Raw genomic sequence first — 23,508 nt, 5'->3', positions numbered from 1 at the left:
TTTCTTGTAAACAGTGGCTCTGAATATAGAATCCTGGGAACCGCGAGGAGTCCGTTCAGGAGAGTGTCACGTTTATACAAATGGATGTTTTTTCTGAACAATAATCACTATACTCAAATTAAAAGCAAAGATCCTCTTACCTGATGAGCACATTATTATATGAAAAAAAGTTTTTAAAAGCTGTATTTATTTATTTATTGATTCATTTTGTCTGTTATTAATGACCATCATTGATACTGTTTAAACATTGGGGTGAACAAAGGTTCCTTGTTGCTGATATCAGACCCTCTGTTACGGACTTGAAGGCTCCTAGGGGGCTGTTGACTGAATCACATGCACAAGTTATAACAAGCCTCAGTGCCCTAACCCAAACCCTGTCTCATCACTCTTGCCCTCTCCGTTCCCCCTTATGCTTCTGATTGAATGGTGCTATTATATTACCTATGTGCACTTCAAATGGCGCTGTTATTGATGGATTTACTGGCATGGTCAGCCTGGTCAGTTCATCAAAAGTGACAGCAGCCACCGCACTTGCAAAGGCTCAGCTTATACTGCCATGGAATGCTGTGCTCACGAGGGAGTGTGTGTGTGGACACACACAAACGTTATTCAGCATGAAGATGAGTATCATGTTACAACTTCCCTCTCCCTCTATCTCTTTATGTCCTCTCTTGCTCTCTTTCACCATACACAGCAGTAAGTACAGTAACACACACGCAGACACACAATCATGTGAGTGTTTTTATATTTGAGTAATAATGCTGTTTTGTGTTTTATTACCAAAGGCACTTGTGTGGACTGACACAGAGTTGAAGCCCTGTTTTTGTGGTTTTACTGAGAAGAGGCGTGCTTCCTTTGTCTTATGTTTTTAGGCTGGAGATCGAGCACCCCTCAAAAAGAAAATGACTATGTTTCAGCTGTATTTATGCCCTTCATCCACAGTGAGACTTCATTATTCAACATGCACTGCTAGCTCCCATAGTTAGACATAACTGACGGGACTTTGTAATTTTCTTTAATATATCATAGCAATATGCTGGGTAGAAAAAGAATTAGGATGAGGCATCGATGACTGTGGCAGTTTTTGGGATCGCTCTCTGCAAACAACTACATTTTTCAGTCTAATAGTAGTACTATATTGTAAAGCTCACATGTTTGTTTGAGTTTATAAATTCAATAGCTCAAGGTGATGGTTTGGCACCACCCACTTGTCTTGGATCTCAGCTACTTTCACACATAGCAATAATTTCTGGGCTGTCACTGAGAATAACACTTGAGTTATTTGGTTCAATTTTTCCCCTTCAACAACCAGCCACACCTATCATCCTCTGGATTGTTTTATAAACTACATGATTTTAAGAGACATTTACACCAACAGTACCATCTCCGTAGCAACTACAATAAAAACAGTTTTAGGTGGTCAGACAAAAATTAATTTCTCTTGCCCTAAAAGACATTTATTTGAATGGAAAAATCAATGAGTGATAATTGATGGGTGTTTTAATGGAGTTAATGCTTTGAGGTAGTTAAATTGGAGATTTGGTTTCATTGTGTAGGCCATTTGAGCCTTTAAGAGTGGTCTGTTGTACTCAAGTCATCAGAGGCTGATTGGAGAACATATTAGATGGTAGAAGAAATCTATTCAGCCTTGAGTGCATAGCACATACCTTTGGGAGAGGTGTGGCACTTCTAAAATATGGACAACATGCTTTACACAAACGCCTCACCTGTCCAAAATGCTGTAATTCTTTTGAGTGGGCTATGGGTAAAATATGGAGAAATAGACAAGGAGAACACACACACACTGAGAGCCGCCCTTTGTCAAGTTTGATCTCCACACACCAATTAAAATAATATACTACACCATGAAGATTACAGGATGTGGCATACAGGTTGTTTTATCCTGGGGAACCATGCCAGACAGTTTGTCTACGTGCCAATGCGGTTAATCTGCCAGTCTTGGCTTGTGTCAAGGGGCAGCAATACAAAACACTATGCATTCAGTTCTGTTGTAATGACAAAAAATCTTTTCTCATGGCTGTATACGCCCAGGTGAATATTGCAAAGACAAAGAAAAGGAAATAAAAATTCTGAAGCATTTAAGCACATACTTACGGCATTTTACAGTTACATTTGCTTTCAGCTCTGAACTACTCTAGAGGTAGACTTCTCTACACAGGTGTGATAAGGTAAGGAGTAAGTTGTGTTTCAGCTTTGAGTATAGTGCAGTATGGAGTGAATACAAAGGTATGGTTCATTATATGTACTTTTTTCCCCCTTGGTTGTGGTGAAAGTATACTGTATGTTCCAGTCATCTTAATATCAATGGAGAGAAAAAAAATTGCAGCTTGTATTGAATTGTGTAGATAAGCAATCAATCCCTTTTGTCTATTGTTCCCATGGCTGACATGATACAGTTCATGTTCTTCAAAATGTGGAAATGTAATCTTAGGGTTTATCAGTGGGTATGTGCTTTCGTCTTGATCTGTCTGCAAGTCTCTGAACTTGGTTTTCCTGTTTGGATGTGTTAACAAGTCTGCATACCTCCCCCCCTGACGCGTGTCCAATACGCTTCACCTCAGCCCCCTATAAACATGTTGTTGACGCCACACTCCCAGTAGTGTACCTGGTTTCCATGTACCGACCCCCTGGCGTGCTCCAGCAGAACAGCATGTTTGGGGATATAGGCGACAGCACTGCTGCGGGCTGTACTCTAGCATCACTGTGCCTTTAAAGACTCGTAAGTGCGCCGGTTTCATAGCTCTCTGTCAAGTTCCCACAACTCCAACGCACTCTGCGCAAGGAGTACCTCAAGCGTAAAGGCACAAGCTCACCTTTACAGCAAGACCCATGGAATTATAACTATGGAATGCCACTGGATACTGTTTTCTGTCTTTTTACAGTTAACCTTCAGTCCAGGTAAGACTGTTGCAAATTAGCACTTGATGCATCAGTTTGCAGAGACATCTTGTTGCCTGCGTTGAACTTTGCCGTGATAGCTATTGCTTGAATATAATCGGTCAGTTTCGTGCCTGGCATGATGAAGCTAAATTGTGTTGCGAATGTAGAAAGGCAAGGCGAATGCTTGTATTTCGTTAACCATAACCCATTCCTCTGCCTTTGTTCAGCGGCGCCTGCTCAGCATTTAATTTTCTGCTTCTTTTCTTCACAGTTTTCTTGTTGTTGCAATTGTTGTTGCCAAATCTATGGTTTATTGACAAGCCAACCTTAAGTCACTGAAACCTAATGAAGAAATTGGATATGCGCGAACTGGGTGCCAAGTTGCGCGCCCCTCAATAATTTATTTATTTTTCTTATTCTTGGGACAAAGATGAGCAGCATTCTCAAAAAGTAGTCAAACAAGGGAGTAAACGGCAGGGAAGTGTATTGAAAGACATCGGGGTGCTGTTCGGCGACACAGGCACGTTTTGATGTTAATTTCGAGCGAGTTAATTGGCGACAGGTTGACATGGTTTTTCTTCGAGGTTCGAGCGACGAGCACGGAGCCGCCGTGCTCTAACTGTCATTATGGAAATTATGACATTTCCTGGGAAGCATGCAAACGAGCAGTTGTTTTATGTAACGCCTTTTTGTTGTTTGCATGTGCTGGAACGATTTCATATTCGTTTCAATCATTTATCCGTCACATTTGTGCTGGAGATTGTGTTGTTTAGATTAACACTTTACCATATTCAGTGCTGGTCGCGTTTACCCAGCTCTCTCTGGGGATCGGGAGAGACTGGAATCCCATAAACTGGCATGCTCAAAACACATTGCAACTTTTATGGTTTGGCATCAGAGTCTTAATGTTATTTCCCATGTCTATAAACTGCTAATAAGCTTCCTTTACTGCATTTTTGTACAAACAGCGCATTAACTTTAATTGTGACCTAATTGTGTGCTATTTTATTTGCTTACTTTAGGGAAGTTCGTGGGCTTCTTTTATTTCTAAAATCTATATTTCTACGTGAACGGTCATTTATCCCGGTCACAGACCACGACAACAAGAGGTAGCGAGGCTGTGTTGTGAAAAGCCAGACCACCATGCAGCTGAGCCAAAACAGGCGCTAAACCTCACCGCTGCTGTTTAACTTTGCGCTCGTAACCGCGCCACATTGAGTTTACGGAGCATCAGTTCCGATGAAGTCAGATGGACGTGTTTTTATTTCCCTGTTATGTCTCGTTTCACTGGAACAATCCAATAGCATATGATTCACTTTCAAACAGACTAAGAGAGGTTGTCTATATTCACGCCAAATCGTTATCATTGGGGAATTTGAATATCTGCTGCAGTACATCTCCAGGGCAGTGTACACAGGCTCACCTGTCATGTGGTGCAGTAAAATGCGATATCGAGTTTGCCTCAAGCCTCTTTGTGTATATAATTAAGTTTTACTAATATTTCATTTGTTGCCCGATCCTGAGACTGGGTAGATAATGTCCTTCTTTTATTTCCCCTCCTCTCTTTCGTCATTACCTCATGTTTACGTTCAACTGCGTAGTGGTTAGACAAATATTTTGGTAGTGACTCTGCAAACAAAAAAGACCTTATTAAAATATAAACACTCTCAGTAGTCTTTTTGTAAAAACAGTCTTGTGTTTGTTGATTTTTTTCTCCTTTAGTTCAAGCAACCAAATCACATGCCAACAGTGCCCACCACACCCATATTGCAATATTGTTTCCTTTCAGGATTGTCCTAATTCTGGGCATTTTCAGTGCCTTTTTTTTTTTTTTTTTTTTTTTTTTTTACATCTTAATGTATCAAAGGACAGTTCGTTGAACAAGCAATGCTACATCAATTTGCTGCTGCTGAACACTGAGGAGCTCCACAGGGGGAAGTGGGAGTTGTGTGCCTTGCCCTCAGGAACATGGATGGTAGTTTTTTGAGTGAGGGGAGAGCATTACTCACTTTTCCCACCCTAAGCTTTCCCAGCTGATCTGGCTGTGTGAACCTGTAGACTCCCACCCCCTCACAAAACACCCACTCAGTTGCACTCACCCATCAATACTAAGCCATGCCACATACAAACATTCATCTTTATTTGTGCTATTTAATGAATAGCAAAATGCCGAAGAATGAATTCCCCATTCACTTTTCTGTGATATCATCCCTCTTTACGTTTCTTTACCTGAGCGGCTTTTGTAGGCCTATCGAGAATTGATGCGGCTCAATTGCCTCGTGATTACAGTGATCTGCTCAGATATCACAAGGTTGAGGGAGCAATCCCTGTAGCGTCACACCAAGCCTCTTTGCTTGGCACTCTGCATCATAAAGATAGTCTGGATTTAATGCCCTCTAATGCACTAAAGTGTTGTGGGTTACATGAAACATCTTGTCCTCACAGTTGCAAGGAAATCAGGAGCACCAGTTAGGGTTACCATTTTAATCATTTAGGTGGAACATTTCTCACCTTATACGTTAAAAACTCTGAAACTGTAAAATGTGGTTCAATGCTTTTGGACTTAGTTAAAAAAAAATATCAAAGCACTCATTAGTGTTTTTGAGTAATCTCTAAACAGCAGAAGTGTAAAAAATGCTATGTAGGTTAATCCCATGATCATGCATTCTCTTCTCCAGCGAAGGGCTGCCACTTTAACTCACACAGACTGAGCATGTCTTAAATTGTTTTGCTATACTGCCAAACTCCTATTTTCTGATATTTTCTCATAACGCACACCAATTATGTTACAGCAAACACAAAGCCCACCATCCACCCAACTGGCCCCCATTTTGTCGTTCCGCTCAATGCACCCATCACCCTGCGCTGCCAGGGTGATCATTTGACGCAGTGGCAGCGGGAGGACCGGCGAAAGGTGCGGGGCGAAGACAGGAGACATGGGGTGTCCATTCTGTACATCGCGAGGGCACAGCCCGTCCACATGGGCCGCTACATCTGCCTGGAGGAGAGTTCAGGGGAGCAATCCTCCATCTACGTCTATGTAAAAGGTAGCTGATCCACCTGCTGCTGTTTGTGTGGGCATGTATGTGTGTGTGTGTGTGTGTATGTGTGGGCCTATGCGTATGTATGAGTATATATTTGTATTTATGTGGTTGACTGTGCATATGTAAATGTGTGTGTGTGTTGTGTGTGTTTGTGTTTATGTGTGTGAGAGAAAAAGGATTGAAATACAGAAAGCAGTAGAGGATCTGCAGGGTACAGCTGGGGGGGTTGTGTCAACATTTCTCTGGCAGTTTAAACTGCAGACAGTTGTAATGACAGCAAGGACTACATGTGGGCGTGTTTGTAGATAAAGGTTCAGGACATTACACTTACTGATTGCGTGAGAGATTTTATTTCCCTTTGTAACCTCAGATCTACCTGGCTTAGTGCCATAATTATGGGCTAGTACGTCGGCATAAATGTGCTGGTTACACGGCATCAGCTCCCAGTCCAAGTCTCAGTGTGTTCATGGACAGTGCAGAATTTTAGCTATCTTGACACTGATAGCACTTGTTTAGGTCTTTGACATGGAAACACTGTTCCATTTGATTGAAAATAGCAAGGACTATTACATGTTATCATTACTGATTCCACATTGACTACACAAACACCGAACGTGTACATCAACCCTTCAAAGACAACAAGCAATAACTACTATGTGTGTTTTAAAGGTGGAAGATTAGGACTCAGGTTTAGATTTAATATCAGCAAAATATCCAAGCAATAACTGCACTCAGGACAGACATTTCTGTTATAAATCAGGCTGTGTAACATACGTATCTCCTTTGATGTTATCCTGCATTTTTGGCAGATCCTGACAATCCCTTCAGAAAATCAATGGTGTTCAACATCCTGGCTCGTGTGGGAGACAGCGCTTCCATTGCATGCCTGGCAACTGATCCAGGTCTGGTTGAGCTGCGCCTAGAAAAATGTAATGGTGGAGCCCTGGCCTCTGGTCTGCAGTATGAAGCCAGCTTGGAGAAAGGCATCGTTATCCTCAACACAGAAAAGGCCTACGAGGGTTGCTATGTCTGCACAGGAAGACTTGGAGAAACCTATGTCAAATCACACCATTATGATCTGACAGTGAGACCAGGTAAACATGTGTGCATGCATGCTGTTGTTGTTCTTGTTATTGTTGTGTGTGTGTGGGTGTGCCCATGTGTGTATGTATATGTGTGTACAGGCCACAACTGGCCTTTTATCTGTTTTCCTGGTATTCACCTTACCTGAAAGATCTGCCTCACACAGTTTGATAAGCTGTGTCATAAGCTATTGTAGAACATTACCGAATCCGACATACTTTAATTTTCTTACAGTGCCTGATGCCCCTCCTGTGATTGAACTGCGAGCACCTAAAAGAGTGATTCTTACCCAGGGCCAGAATCTCTCCCTCACCTGCAGCACCACCAACGTCAATGGAGACATCAAGCTGAGGTGGCTCCCTCCACCTGGCTCGGTGAGAACCCTTTCTCTTCCTGTTCGCTCCATATTGTCAAGTCAAAATCTATGTTGCAAATTTGTAGTGCACTGTAGAGATACATTGTAACTGTAATTGTAAGTTGTTGTTGTTGTTGTTGTTGTTGTTGTTGTTGTTTTTCAATATAAAATAAGTTTAAAAACTACAAAGAGACATGGACTCTGACACTGGGTTGTGGTTCCTGGAAAACCTTGAGTGGGTGTTGCTGCACAGTGAGCAATTGATCTCTCTGAGCAGATAAACCATGAGCATGGGCAAGACAAACTGGTTAAAGTGTCTTAAAATTGGTACAACAAAAAATGTTTTGTGTTCCTAAAGTACCATATTACGTCTCAAGCAAAGTGATGCTTCCAACCATTCGGGCAACAACATTAATAATAGGCAATTACTGAATTTAAATTTGAGTCATTGATTGAAAGCAGTTGTTTTCATTTTGGAACAAAAGTTTTTTGTCGTTGCAAATAGAGACAAAAGCCGTGTTACTTTGGGCCTCTGATGATAGTTGTTTGCAACACGTAATGATCTCTGTCAGATTTTGCTTTGATTTTTGCACAGTGAAAAACAGCGAATGTGAAAGAGAATAGAGAAAGTAGTGCATGCCTCTTGAATCGAGCTTATATGTGTCTATTCATATGGATGAATGTGAAAATCTTCTGTCCTGTCCTGAAAATGTGTGGGAAGATGATGAGATGAGGGTCAAAGTTTATGCCATCTAAGCTTCAGAATCAGCATGTAGTTGTTTGTTTGCATGTGTTTGCTTGTTTCTGCATCTCTATAGGAGTTTGAGTGTATTAATGTGAGCCTGTATGTGTGAGAGCGTGTGTGTGTTTGCACGCAGGCATCCATGTCTGTGTGTGCTCGCTGTATTTGTGTGCTTGGCGAGGATAGACACGCAGACAGGGTTAATCTCTAGAGATCTCTGGGCGTTGACAGGGTGCCGTCTGGTATCCACAGCAACCAGCAAAGGTTGACAGCACTTCACGAATCCTGACTGAGCCCTTCACTCACGTGCGCAGTGCCACCCTACGTACCACTGCAGTGGGACCAGAAGATACTGGAAGGTACCAGTGTGAAGCTCAGAATGAGAAGGGGATCAGTTCAGAATCAGTGTGGCTAGATGTTTATGGTAAGTATATGTCTAGGTATCTTTAAATATATTTGTCAAGGTACATAGGTATTGAATGTTGAATATTTATATATGTCGAGTTAGACAATGTGTATTATTGGGTCTTTTCCTGTTTCTTGTGGACTGTGATGTCCTGTTGTCCTCATGTGCTGTGACACTGTGAGTCGGCGATGAGCCTCTACGCCAGTACCATCAATACTGAAAAAAAAAACTGACTTTCCAAGAGTGAATTGTTTTAGAATATTTTACCTCTTTGTGTTTCAGCTAAAGGCTTCATCAACCTAACCCCTGCAGAAAACAGCACCATCCTAGTGCGCTTGGGGGAGAGCCTGTCCCTAAATATTGATATGGAGGCTTACCCAGAACCACACACCTTTTCCTGGAGTTTCATGGGTCGAGAGCTGAGGAACACATCTGACCATGTCATCGCCACACACAGTAATGCACACAGGTACACAAGCACACAAACACACACTTGCTCTGTGCCTGCTTGCCCTGGCCTTTCAACATTGATGAATGTGTTCATTACACCCTCTATCTGAAATGTAACACCTCTGTATTCACGCTGGCATCAGGTCTCTCTCTCTGTGACCACCAGCCTTCTCTGCAATGCAGCTACACATATTAGAGCAGCCTGAGAAATACAGAGGAAGTTCATTAACACCCTGGGGCTGTCCAGTAAAACGAGGAGCTGTGCTTTATAACTGTGGGAACACAATCCGCTTATGGGGAGAAAGTAACTGAGCAACATCTGCAATATGACATCTGCATTACAGGCAGAAATCTTAATTTACTTAATAATAATTTACTAATGCAGTATGTTCAGCATAATACATTTTTAGCTTCATATCTCATATTAGCATGCTCTTACACACATGTTTGTAATATGCCTAACCCTAACCTTATTTACTCTGGGAAGAACATAACACTCCTATTATTTTTCAACAACAGATTTACAATCAGCTATACTTCAACTGAAAGATTAGTTAACCAAATAGCAATGGTTGTAACGCAAAGTATTGAAGCCCTCTTCCCTATTATTGAAAATCAATAAGTGCGTCCTTAACATTGATTCTAAGAGGTCATTTTTATTTGTGGCTTGTTCAGGTACAGCAGTGAGCTGAGGTTGGTGCGGCTGCAAATGTCAGAGGGTGGAGTTTACACCTTCCAAGCCTCCAATGGTGATGCAACAGTCAATCATTCATTCACGGTCTATGTGATCAGTAAGTCTTTTAAAGGTTTTCCATTGCCTGAAGCTAAATAGTGAATGTAATAATTACCCTACAGAGCATGAATTACGTGTAAATGACATGTGGGATTGGGTTTGATTAACCTTTCTTTGTGTAAAATATGGTATAGCTCTCCACTTGCCACTGCACCTCAATTGAATACAATAGAACTGAATGTTTGAACACAGCATGTTAGATTAACATCTCTTGTACTTGTCATTCACTATTTCTCACCTGATGTTGTTTTAACATTTACTTGTCGGTGTTAGGTAAACCTGAGATCATATCTCGCGATGGCCCGGTGGATGGACAGGTACGCTGTGTAGCACAGGGGTTCCCCGCTCCCCAAATCACCTGGTACTACTGTGAGCAGCCGTATATTAGGTGAGATCATTAGACCTGTAGGGCGGCTAAGCCGGTCAAAGGTTGTCAGGCCAATGTAAAAATGACATAACAGACAGATTTGAGGGCTTAAACAGTCAAGTCTAATTAGAGAAGTGCAGCCTCAAAGTCACAGTAGACACTACGGGACAGTGTTCATACAAACTGGTCATCAGTCTTGGAGAAAAGATGGATAAGAAGAAGATTTTTTTAAAAATCTGCAATGTTGACTAACAAAGAGGAATGATGCCTATATAGTGATCCAGCAAGTGGAGCTGCATTATGTTTGCTAGTGATTCTTAATTAATACCTATGGCAATGAGAGTCACGTGTCAGCATGTTCCACACAATGTAACATTGATTTTTGTCATATCCTAGCCATTTTAGACTCAACATATTGTAGTGTATCAGACTTCTTTCTAGTAATCTGCCATATTGGGGTATTTTTATTTTCATTTATTCAGAACCTGGTTTGATTGTAGGTTTGACCACAAAGTCAAACTTTAAATCAAACTGTGAGTAGTGCATCTTTCTATAATGTCATTCACTGTTTGGTCTCGTTTATAGAGCAAGTAGCAAAAAAAAAAAAAAAAAAATGCATATGTATATGTATCAAATATGTATCACTTACAACCAACAGCAAAGACCTTAAGGTCCTAAAAGGTCGTGCTAGAGACACATAGGGTTAGGAATGATGATGATGGTGGAATGTTGGATTGTGGGATTTGAACGGGCTGACTTGTGATTGGTTTACTGTGATGAGATGACCCCCATGTGACGAGGGATTGGAAAGAAATGACTGGTAATTGGCGGGAGCCCGGGACATCTGCCTGGATATAACAGGCCTGACAGAGTACGTTCTGTGTCAAACATAAAGCACGCTGTAGGAGGAGCACCTGGTGGCCATAGCAACGCCAATCCCTGGCAGCAAGGCAATGAATCATAAGTGATTATCCAAACATTATCCAATCATTTCTTTAATTGTAATCAAATCTACTTAGGACTTAAAACGTAGAGGCTCACAGACATACATAACACCAACAGAAAGGTGGCAAGAGAGAGCCGGTGACCTGACCGCACTTGGAAAGCAGCTTCTACTTGTGGTATGGTGCTGTCAAATGTAGACCCTGGGCTAAAATTCACTCACTGCCCCTTGGTTTGTTTTAACAGCATAGAGAGGATTCCCCAGTTTGTATTATCTTATGGTAAAACTAATACAGCTACTAGTAACCTAGTGAAACATGAAGATACTGAATACAAATACTATGTTATTCCACTAACTCTATAAATTAGAGTTATGAGTGCTGTGGTACAATGCAGAAAACCCATTTAGTTAAGGAGACAGAGACCATGGACGTAGAAGTTGCACGAAAACTACAACCGCTCTTCTTCCACACATTGAGTACTGGTATGTCTCTCCCTCCAGTCCTTTCACAACTCAGACAAAAAATATATAATTTGCTCAGAGAGACGAAAGAGGTTACAAAGTGCTCTGACAAATATAGCTGATGAATGGCTGCAGCCGCTTGTCATTAATTTATAACCTTCTGCCTTCAGGTGCTCCCAGCAGGTGAACGCCACCCAAGAGGAGCACGATGTCATCACCTTCACATTGTTCAGTCCCTTGTTTGGAAAGACCGGGGTGGAGAGTCGAGTGAACATCAGCAGTGGACGGTTTCAGACTTTGGAATGTGTGGCAACAGTGGAGGGAGAGCAGGCATACACTCTCTTCTCTATCAGTGGTGAGTTACAATTTCACACACACACACACACACGCACATGCACACAAACTAATCTAGTAAGATATGTGAGTCGGCACTCAACAACAACAGGTTGTATAAATGGGGGGCAGAAGGGATTAAAGGGGTGTTGGGGTCAGTCTGGCTCACATGTTGTTGCTAATTGATATATCATGTATTAATCCTCTGTTTATCCCCACCTCCAGATTAGAATTAAGAGCAGTATCAATGGTACGAAAGCAGACATACAGCCAGAACAATTTTCTCCTCTGAGAATGCAAATCTGTGTCCTCTAAAAACAGCTGATCTAAGTATAATTTGCTAAAATGACAGAAAAAAAAGAAAAACAATAATGCCATCCTCTATGGGGAACCTCAATGACCTTAACACTTCTGTGTGCGCCAATAACCTTTTAGTCACCTGCTTATGACTCCCTGCCCGGTACACGGGGAAACAAGGTTATCTCAGCAGCTCTCCCCATCTGCAATCTCACAACTGTGTAAACGCCAGGGGATTGCTTCAAAATATTTACCAAAAGCATGGTTTTGACATGGATTGACCCTCAGATAAAGGCGCTGCCTTAGAACCAGGGTTTAAGGTCTATAGGCTTCTATAATCTGTTATGTAAACATCAGCAAGGAGAGATATCTCGGACATGATTGGCCATGATAACATGTCGTCACTTACAGATAGGAATTAGCATTAGTCCATTGTTTACATTATGACTACAAATCCTCCCTGTTATAACGGCTTCTCCATCTGCTGTACAAAGTGTGTCAGTGTAGAAACTGAAAGGAAAGCAAAGTTGTTTTTGTCTGGGCTTGCGGGCCACGGCTCGTGCAGAAGAGGGGCTAAGGTGGCCACAGCGGGTATGTGGGCGAGCACTAGGAGAGAGGAGTGTGTGCGCAGCCAGGCGGGACAAGCCTTTAGGGAGCATGTGCCCGTCCTTTTTTGTGCTTCACAGAGTAACAGCAGACCAGGCGGAGGCGCTGAGAGTGTGGAGCGCAGTAGGAGTCCTGGCAGTGCTGGGAGTTCTGGGGCTGTGGGAAGCTTGGAGGTGTCAGTGAGCTGCAGCAGAGAATACAGAGAGCTTTAGAAACCACTGACAGGTTTACAGGGGATTAGTTCCTGCAGACTCTGCATTCTCAGATTTGAAGTGGAGAGAAAGCTTCTTATCCTTAAAGAGCTTATTACACCCCACTGTACAGAGGAGCAAAACAATAAGGCATCACAAACAGCCAGACACAAAGGAACAGAACACTGATTATATATAATTACGCCTGCCACAGCTGTATGAGGAACAGCAGCATAGTAAAAAAATAAATTAAAAAAAAAAAAAAACAGAGAATAATATGTATACAATTAAAAGGATTACTTTGTGGTGATTAGTAAAAGAAAACAATGGGAGCCACATGCATTTTCTTAATATCCCTGTACAGTATCTTTAATGTAAACATGCCAAAACAATAAGATTGAAGCACACCCACGTATTTTAAAAGCAACCTTTCTTGTTTAAGAGTATCAGTTGTCAAAACTTTTGTTGTTGTTACTGTTTCTGAAGAATGCATTTTATGGTGCTTACCTGTACCTTCTTTTTCTTGTCTCAACCTCCATGTGTTTGCCCCATAGAGAGAACTGTTCCCCATGAGTTGTTCACTCCTCTCCTCATTGGCTCTGTGTCAGCAGCAGCCTTCCTCTGTCTCATCCTAATTGTGCTGTTCTACAAGTACATGCAGGTAAGCAAGCTCTGCACTGCTTAGCTGGCACACCCTCCTTCATTCACATATTACTGCATAACAAGCCAAGAAAACACAACGTCTGTAAAATAATACTGGTGTGTTTCTAAGCTGTTACGCACCAATGCTAAGTCTCTTTGTAACAGCAATTTGTGTTTCTCAACCGTTTTCGCCAGAAACCCAAATATCAAATTCAGTGGAAAGTCATCGAGGGTATCCATGGGAACAATTATGTATACATTGACCCCACCCAGCTGCCATATGATAACCAGTGGGAGTTTCCCCGAGACAAACTGCGCTTTGGTGAGTACCTTTGCTGTCATCGCATGCTGCAGTTGCTCATATATCAGTTGTGATGTACACCGTACCTGAGCCTCACTCATTGTATTAATTTGTCATTTCAGACACATAGTAACCCCACAGATGTACTTTAGTTGTCATAGTTAAGTCACAAATCAAGCCTTAGCAGCAGGATGATGTTGAAATAAATGTGGTCTGTTTCAGTAATGGAAGCAAACAGTGCAATCATGATGACATCATCTCTGCCGCCCTCAGGGCCTGTCGTGGTGATTGACAGACACTGTTTGTTGGGTATCTGGTCATAGCGTCAAGGTTTTTCTGTGTGTGTGGTCATTACTCACTAACCAGTTCCATTAATGAAGGAACCCCACCCCCTCATTGCAAACATAATATTGTTGACATTTTATGGGTGTTGTTTTCACCGAACCACTTTAAACAGGATCCTGCGTGTCCTGGTGCCTACACAGCCGGGGGCTCAAACTGATGTTGTCGTAGGAATTCTGGCACGGGGCCAGTGTGTGAGAGGCAAACAGGTTGGGGAATAACAGTTTTGTGTCGATCTTTTTGTCCTCAGGGAAGACCCTGGGATCTGGAGCCTTCGGTAAAGTGGTGGAAGCTACTGCATACGGTCTCTCCAAAGCAGATTCAGTCATGACTGTCGCTGTGAAAATGCTCAAACGTAAGCTTTAAACTAGTCAAAACACATGTAAATGATGAAGTGAACTGAGTAAAAACATGTTGACTCTATCTGTTTGGCTAGGAGATGAATGTGTAAAATAGCTGTGTGGCAAGAGCTTATCAGTGCATAATTAATAATTTGCCCGCAAGTAGTGTGTTTTAGAGAGAAATTATTTCATATATTTAAGAGGTGGATTGCACATCATCATTAAATCAGTATTTTTTGTGCACCATTTTATTAATTGCCTGCCAGCGGTCGTATTTTTTTCCAGTGAATACCAGAACATTAATTTATCATAGTCAGATTATTTTGAGTTTTCTTTACCCCTAATCCCCTTAAACATGCTGGTTGTGCTCCAATAACTTTTCCACAGCAAGTGCCCATGCCACAGAGAAAGAGGCGCTGATGTCAGAGCTCAAAGTCCTCAGTTACCTGGGAAACCATATGAACATTGTCAACCTGCTGGGAGCCTGTACAGTTGGAGGTGAGGGGAGCAGTGTAATGTATTCACTGTCACTACCATAAAGAATGTGAACTGCCAAATGAAAGAGGACGCGTTGGAAATGTTTTAGAAAATTACAGGTACACGGTGCAAAATTGCATCGTGTACCTGTAGAGAGGGTCGAGGTAGAGAGGGTCTGTTTTTAGTTTGTGGGCTTGCAGTGCTTTATTGCACTACATTACCGATAGCTTGTGAGAGGTTTTACTAGGTCTTGTTGTTTAGTTTGCATTTGCATGTATATGTAAAGATGATGCTCATGAGGTGTGTTTTTTTTCTGCAGGTCCAACACTGGTAATTACCGAGTATTGCTGCTTTGGTGATCTCCTGAACTTTCTACGCAGGAAGAGAGAATCCTTCATTTGCTCCAAGATGGAAGAAAACAGTTACTACAGTAATGTCATACAGCAACGAGACATAGTTGGGTCAGTTTCTTCTTTTGTGTATGGAGCAGGGATAGGAAATGATTGTGTTCTGCCATATTTTGTGTTACTCAGAGGTGAACGCTTGTGAAGATTTTAAGGTTTTTGCATCTGAACAGATTGCATTTGGAGGGAAGCATTAGCCATTGAACACAATAAAAAGGTGAAAGCTGGTACTAAAAGTGGAGTGTAAAATGGAAAGGACTAATATGGGAAAAGAAAAGAGGCTACTAGTATTTACTATCCAGAACGTGCGTAGGAGTAGTGTTTTTGGACGGCAGCGTGCCTCTTTGTGGCTGTGCTCAGCTGAGACCAGACTGCTCCTTTCCTCTTCACAGTGACAGCAGGAGCGACTACATGACCATGAGGCCTTCTGTCGCTGCCGCTCTGCCGTCCAGCTTGTCCTCTGAGAAGAGACGATCACTGCGCAAAGGCAAGCTACTCATTCATCAACAGAGCTGTGTAAAAATTCACAATACTCTATCAGCTCTCTAATCCCTTGCATCAATATCTATCGTTTACTTTATTTTCATATGATGCTGTAACATCTATATTTTAGAGAACTGTGTAAGTAAGCACACTGAAATTGGGACAGGAACTGTTTTGAGTTAGCTCAGTTTACCATGTAATATGTTGGATATTTTTTTTGTCTACCCCAGTGTTATGCAGTAGGTTGTATTTTAAGCTCGATTAATACTTTTTCAGTCAGTTCTGTAGGGTTTTTCAATCTGTCTAGTACAGTCCATGTTGTGACCCATGTTTTGTGATGTGCATTATATAGTAAGGTTCTTGTTTTAACTTTGCAGACATAAAATACATGATTTTTTTCATTTTATTTTTTATTTTTTCAGAAATGATCAATTTATTCTCAAGGTAGTAATAAAAAATGATCTGTTTGTCTTTCAGGTGGGTCTTACATTGACGTGGATGTTGTGAGTGAAATGCTTCATGAAGATGGTCTGTCTCTGGACACTGAAGACCTGCTCAGCTTCTCCTATCAAGTGGCCAAAGGCATGGACTTCCTCGCCTCCAAGAATGTGAGTATCTGTTTCAGTGTGCACATTTAAATAACAAATACTGTGTTTGTTCACAGATTTTTGAAAAAAAAAAAAAGACGCAGGTGTGAAGTTGGTTCAGTGAATTTGTGCAGCCAAAGAGAAGTGGAGACGCCTTGAATACATTTGAATGAGTTGGACTGTATCCTATTATTCCTTTGTCTTTTTTTTTTTTTTTTTTGTACCACACTGCAAGGATCCTATTTCCGTGTCCAGAAAACGGATCTAAAATGCATGTTTGAGCATGCTCTTAAAAAATTTATTACTTGTGGAGGCAAGCAGATACTGTGCTCAGCCAGCCCATGTATCAGTGTCAGTGCTGGTGTGGTGCAGATTCAATGGTGGTAATTTAGTACCACATTGCAGCAGCTCAAGATTACAGTGTCATTTGCATGCCAGAGGTTTATATTGGCAAATGTTAAGATTTATCACATGTATCATCAGATATTATCAGTAGTTCTGTGTTTTTTTTTCAGTGCATCCACAGAGACTTGGCTGCCAGAAACATCCTATTGACTCAAGGAAGAGTGGCAAAGATCTGTGATTTTGGCCTGGCCAGAGACATCACTACAGACTCCAACTATGTCGTCAAAGGCAATGTAAGTCTGCACAAAGCCTCTGAGGAACATGAGATGAGCTGCAGTATACATACAGTCCAAGCCATCATTAATGTTCCCGTGATGTGTCAGTCCTGCAGCTATGCACTACAATTACTCTTAAAGGAACAGTTCACCCAAAATGCAACAAAAGAGATATTTTCACGCTTACTCTTGGTGCACTCTATCCATCACTCTGTCTGTGTGGGGCGCCCCGGTCGTTCACTGGGTAAGACCACATTCCAAGGCTCAGTCCTGATCACAGAGATCAAATCCAACCTCAGGCCCTTTGCTGCATGTCGTCCCCTCTCTCTAGCCTGCCTTTCCTGTCTCTCGCTACTGTGACTGTCAAATAAAGCAGAAATACCAAAAAAGAATTAAGATAGCTTCTGTGTGATTTAATGAGGTACATAGGAAAAAGTAAACAACAACATCTATTCCCAAAAACAATGATATGGAAGCCAGGCACAATTGAGAGTGAAGAATTTTGTTGGGAAGTATTTCCTGCCAAAGAGCAGCAGCTGTGTCTTCTTACTCTAAATTCAAACTGCTTGGGGCAGATAGATAATTTTATGATGGTTTGAGCTCCACAAATGAATATCCATCCAGCTGCAAAATATTGGGGTTCTGGGAAGCAGGAGAGACTGTGGCAGACTGGGTACCTTACCAATTACACAGAAACTGTCTGCATAGACAGAGTACACTAGGGGTAAGTGGGTAAACACCTCTGTGAGTGAGCTTCTCCTTTAACAGATATCCTAAGATGTCTGGAACAATGGCACATTTTGAACTTTCCAGCGCAACATCTGCTCTCAATGCCTGAATGGTTTGATTGTTCTAAATACAGTTACCAAAGAAGTTATGAAATTGGTACCCTAAAGACAGAGCATAGTATATACATTGAAGTTGTCAAGTGATCCCACTCTAGACATGCAAACACCACTATGTCTAGGTGACAAAGGGCATAGTGTACATATCTGAAATATGTCTGATAGCTGATGATCTCAGCACAATCTGTCACTTGGAAGGATATTTGTTTTTACATTCCTCCATAAGCCTCAGGTATGAGCGTTGCAGATGTGCTGGGCTGTGCAGTACATGTCCAAACTATTCAATGTGCTATGTGCGTGTTTAAGGTTCAGAACAGAGTTCATTAAAGAGTGTTTGACTTGGTGTGCCGTCACTCAGACGACAAAAACATGTCTGAGTCTAGCCCCAAAGAATGTCACTGCTGAAATATTTTGCTTTGAATTCAGATGATTTGTACTGATTGTGTGTGCTGCTTTCAGGCTCGTCTGCCAGTGAAATGGATGTCTCCGGAGAGCATCTTCGAGTGTGTTTATACTTTTGAGAGTGATGTCTGGTCCTATGGCATCTTGCTCTGGGAAATTTTCTCATTAGGTATGCCTATCTATGTCTCTGTGTGTCTTTTTGTTTTATTAAGGTGCATAATTATGTGTTTTGCTCATTGACTGTTTCCATTGTGACAAAGGAAACAGCCCGTATCCTGGTATGCCTGTGGACGCCAAGTTCTACAAACTGATAAAAGAAGGATACAGAATGGATGCACCAGAGTTTGCACCCGATGAAATGTGAGTTAATACTTGTGGATAAAACCAATATACATGGTAGATGAGAATAGGGATTGAAAATGTGGTGAGAGAAAGAAGAGAAGCGATGGCGGGGGGATTTGAATAGTAGCCTGCCCTCATCCTGTTGCCTTTGGCTTTTGTTGGGCATCACTAAAAGTGGGAATGTTTATAGCTTTGAGGTGAAATGAGACAGCTTAAAATTGTGCCGACAGCAAGAAAGCAAGAAAGGAGATGCAATAATTACAGACAAAGTAGAATAAAATAGTTTTGTGAATACCGCAATGCTGGGCTATTAAAGCACATGTTGTTCTCACAGGTATCAGATTATGAGGTCCTGCTGGGATGCTGACCCCTTCAAGAGACCTCTGTTCAGGAAAGTCGTGGAGCGGATTGAGCAGCAGCTGTCAGATGCCACTAAGCACGTAGGTTAAGTCTCATATAAATTATATACTGTATACACAGGATTCAAACTGACATTCCCCAATCAGTAGTCAAATTTTGTCTCTGAATTTGTGAGATTCTCTGTGTGAAATTATTCCCATAGTTAATTATTTACCCCTGACATCTTTTCCAACCCCTCAGATCTCAGGCAATTTGCAATATTCAGTAAATTGTAAGATAATAAGACATCGCAATGTCTGTAACTGAAGAGGAAAAAAAAATCCTAGAAAAGGCATGATCATTTTCCAATAAGCAGGAAACAGTCCTGCATTTCAGTGTTTTAATATGCAGAGCGCTTGCAAGATGAACATGACAGAACAGTTCCAGTTAAAATACCTTAAGGCAGGGAGCAAATGTGTCTCATAGGAACTCAAATTAGGTTGAAAACTCACAAGAGGAAGTATTGCAATGTATCGATATTTATGTATGTTTCCCACACCCTCCAATAGCTATGCGTGTCATTACATGTTATGAAACAAGATAAAAATTCTTATCTGTTATGTCATCAGTACATACCCACACCAAGATTTGCCAACAGCAGGTTTATTTCATTCTGATTTTCCAAATAATTAACAACTGTTTGCTGTTGATTTTATTCTGGATTCAGTTGTACTGAGTGTACTGTTTAATTGGAACAGTACGTTTTCTTAGAGTATAGCTACTGTAACATCGCTTCTGGTAGGAAAAATCCCCACCCAGTGTCACACCCCAGTGTCTCACTCATCAGATCAGTAATATAATTTCAGACACACATATACAAGCACAAGCCTGTGGTTCATATAGGTGATAATCAGCTGAGATAATTAAAGGCAATCAGAGGCCAATTTATAGGGGAGTGAAACACCCAAGAATAACACATTTCCACATCAAACTAAATTAATTAAATAGTATGTCCCCATCAGTGTGGTTATTAATTGCAACTGATTTTTGTTATGATATATGTTATGTCCCAGTCCTTGTAGCTGACAGTTATCTAGCACTACAACTCATGTTTTAGAGCTCCCTCCCTCTGTGTTTAACTCTTTCCATCAACTCGTTCCTTTTCTTTAGATCTATCTGAACTTCAGCTCCAGGATTCCTCTGACGCCAGGAACGAGGGAGGACCAGATGACGCAGAATGCAGCATTTCACCATCTCAGCTCAGCCGGCAGTGCTAGTACGCCGAACCAGCCCTTACTGGTCCATGATGAGGTCTTCCTTGAGGGGATGGGCCTCAGAGCCCACAGGGTGTAAGGACCCACTCAATTCAGCTGGCCGCCCCGTAAAGTGCCTGTAAAGTTGAACCACAAACCACCCAACCACTACACCCTCTCTCCGCCCCAGTACTAATGACATTTATTGCCAGACAGCATGTTAATTACCATCCATTACCACAATCAAAAAGAAGGACTGCTTGTGATCCATAATTGTTGCCTGCTGATTACAGGGAGGACCACTGGACAAATGCTCCCCTTCTCGTGGGTAAGCCCTGTTAAAGGACTGGGGTGTGGAGGGAAATCACCTTTTCTATAAACTGTCATACAGTCATATAAACTCTCCATTGTTAAAATACACTGTTCTGTGCTTTGGTGTTTTCAGTTTTTCAGTTACATTTTTTTCCTATACATTTCATAATCTTTTGTTTTTGGCACTTAATGTATAACTGAAACTTTTCTTTCTATCAGAGGCTTTTCTTTTTATGTTTTGTGTTTATTAATTTTTTGTTGTATTTCTTTCTTGAAAAGTATGTAGCATTTTTGTTATGGTTGGAAGACTGGTGTTGTAATTGTTGGATTGAAAAAGCACTCGAGGCACTTGAATTTCACATCGTTCCATACACCACATGATGCAGCTTTTATTTCTTTATTTTTACACGGTTTTATTGTCAGTATTATTTCCACATGTTCAGCTCTATGTTTATATGAAGGAGATACTTTTGGGGGCCAATTTAAATTGAGTTACTGAGATACTGGTAAATAAGCTAAACAGCATGGTCAGGCATGCTTGGAGTCGATAAGTGCTCTATTAGGAGATAGGCGGTCATTTTATTTTAGATACTACTGGACAACAAATAGCAGACTTTACTGAATTTTCTTAATCTGATTGGCACATAAGGACATGTATCACTACAATGATCACATCACACACAGTAGTCTTTCGAGGCTGATAGCAATGTCTCAAATTGAAATGGTATAGACATGGTACTTTAGCTTTGCATTTATGCGCTTGGTCACTGTACAGTAGACATGTATATATCTTTAGCTTATGACAGTAGTTGTTGCAACAATGATGTAACAAGATTGGAATCATCGGAGTTGTACGTTTTACAAAGAATACATTCTGTGAAATCTATAACTCTGAGGAGCATTAGCTTTCTTCTTAGATGTGCTGTATAAGCAGGTAAATGCAGGTGTACAGTTTCACAGCTGGATTGCTGGAGAGTTCCCTTGTACATGTGTAAATAACTGGTTTGACTTATATGGTTTCTCTCCTGCCACATCCAGTATGTGATCTTTGTTTACAGTCATAAGACAGGTACTGCCATTTCTGAGATATGTTTTCTTGACTTTCCTCCTTCCATCCCTTCATGAAGGACTAATAAATGGGAAACTTACTGTTTTGGCTGACAGGCAGCTGTTGCTCTTTGCCCAATGCCACAACTGTAGTCCTCTCTTGTATAGGACTCAATCATGAATAAAACCTGAGTAATGTTAACGTTTTTTCAAGATGTCCTTAGTGGGACTGCAGTATTCCCCTGAGGTGACTAGCCAGAGGAAAACTAAGTATTTTAAAGGCCCTATATAAAGTGTCGCTGTACCCTGTTGGTCACCTCATTGTGTTCTGGCCAGTAGCTGGTTTCCCAGCAGTCCTTCTCTTCTTTGTATCCAGCTGTTTCCTCCATCAAAAGTGGGACTTCCAGCACATCTCAACCAGTAGTGTGTATTAGACAAGACCATTATGACTTCCCTCTTCCTACAGGTGGATGTTGTTGTGAAGAGCACCAGGAAAGTGTCCTGTTTGTTTGTATGTGTGTGTGTATGTGAGTGTGTGTGTGTGTCTGTGTGTGTGTATGCTTGCAGAGTAAAAAGAGGTGCCACTATTAAAGACTCATCAAATTGTATAGGCTACTAAAGTCCCACAGTCTTATTGTTCTGTCTTTTGTAAATATCAAAGTGCGTATATTGTAAAGCAATGTTTATGCTTTTGAAAATGTTTTATCTTAATAAAGATATGGTACACTGATGCAAAATTTTATCATGCTGTATTTTCTGATGTGTGCACAGATTGCAAACTGTAGATGAAACTAGAAAGGCTTCTTGTCTCTGTCACCATGGTTACTTAAATGAAATTCATTTTGAGCAGTTAAAATTCATTATTTTAAGCCTAATGCCAATTCCCTTGGCAATTGCAACGACATGCTGTCCTACAAACAGGCTCAACTTTTCTCAAAAGTTTGAATAGTTTTTTTGTTCTAATATTCACACTATCACGGCAAAATGACATTACTGCATGTTGCAGTTTCTCTCAGAATAATACAGGCTTACTGTACATTTCAATTTACAGATTATCTTGTTGTCCTTAAATCCTAGAGAATAGTGCATTTTGCTGCATCTTAATTAAATCTGAGGCTGTAATTTTATTTGAAAATCTAATATGTGTTGCTATAATATGTCAATGTGAATAAAATTGTGTATATTGAACTCACAATGAAATACTGATTTGCTTCCCCTTTGTTCATATTAACTGTAACATGCTCAACAGTATACACATGTTCATATTAAACTGTTAAGTCATTTGTGGAAGTGTTTTCACGCCTTTTACCTGACATATGATAATGTACATCAGTGATTACAGTTTGCAAGCGTACTGCTGGCCATCTGTGTGTGTGTGCTGCGAGCAGGTTGTTCCTTCAGGCATTCCTACTCACTTCTTCACATCATGACTGTAGCGTGAGGTTTGCCAAACACTGATGCACAGTACAACACTGGACAATGTGCTCTCTGATTTTTCAGCCAGTCTTCCTACTTTACACCGGGCCTTTGGCTCCAGCCCAGCAAGGGACATCTGGTCGTAAGGGGAAAGCCACCAGGACAGCAGCTCCTCAAGTAGCCTCGTGGATGGCCCAGTGCAGAAGTTTGCGTGGGCAGAGTCCATTGTTTCTCCATCTAACTGATAAGAGACAGGCAGGAAATCCCACCATTGAAGCAGAATGGCTGGATGAAAATGTTTGTGAGTCAGACTGGGGGAACTTTTTAAGGGAAAAAGAAGGGGAGAGAGAGTAGGATGACTCTTTGGCTACATTCACACAGC

At 41.2% G+C, this 23,508-nt stretch overlaps 1 protein-coding gene across 2 annotated transcripts; it reads left to right on the top strand.

Moving 5' to 3' along the window:
* The first annotated feature begins 2,638 nt into the window (after window positions 1–2,638).
* kita (KIT proto-oncogene, receptor tyrosine kinase a) lies at window positions 2,639–22,902 on the top strand. Of its 2 annotated transcripts, none has more exons than XM_030049876.1 (21): window positions 2,639–2,919; window positions 5,694–5,948; window positions 6,755–7,039; window positions 7,263–7,402; window positions 8,378–8,549; window positions 8,814–9,000; window positions 9,657–9,772; window positions 10,048–10,162; window positions 11,717–11,901; window positions 13,528–13,634; window positions 13,811–13,937; window positions 14,509–14,613; window positions 14,987–15,097; window positions 15,396–15,537; window positions 15,873–15,967; window positions 16,441–16,571; window positions 17,066–17,188; window positions 18,475–18,586; window positions 18,678–18,777; window positions 19,094–19,199; window positions 20,269–22,902. In XM_030049876.1, exons 1-21 carry the CDS (start codon window positions 2,865–2,867, stop codon window positions 20,449–20,451), a joined length of 2,952 nt encoding a protein of 983 aa, XP_029905736.1. In that variant the 5' UTR covers window positions 2,639–2,864; the 3' UTR covers window positions 20,452–22,902. The 2 variants fall into 2 exon arrangements, with proteins under 2 accessions (XP_029905736.1, XP_029905735.1); XM_030049875.1 differs by having other exon boundaries at window positions 8,357–8,549.
* The last annotated feature ends 606 nt before the right edge of the window (window positions 22,903–23,508 follow it).

This window comes from Myripristis murdjan, chromosome 4 (genome assembly GCF_902150065.1).
Source record: "Myripristis murdjan chromosome 4, fMyrMur1.1, whole genome shotgun sequence".
In the NCBI taxonomy this organism is placed as follows: domain Eukaryota; kingdom Metazoa; phylum Chordata; class Actinopteri; order Holocentriformes; family Holocentridae; genus Myripristis; species Myripristis murdjan.
This window is presented reverse-complemented; position numbering and strand designations above follow the sequence as displayed.

Coding starts and splice junctions, on each gene's coding strand:
- kita (XM_030049875.1), top strand. CDS start 2,865: ATGGAATGCCACTGGATACTGTTTTCTGTCTTTTTACAGTTAACCTTC. Junction 13,938..14,508: donor CCGAGACAAACTGCGCTTTG/GTGAGTACCTTT, acceptor TTTTGTCCTCAG/GGAAGACCCTGGGATCTGGA. Junction 18,587..18,677: donor CTGGGAAATTTTCTCATTAG/GTATGCCTATCT, acceptor ATTGTGACAAAG/GAAACAGCCCGTATCCTGGT.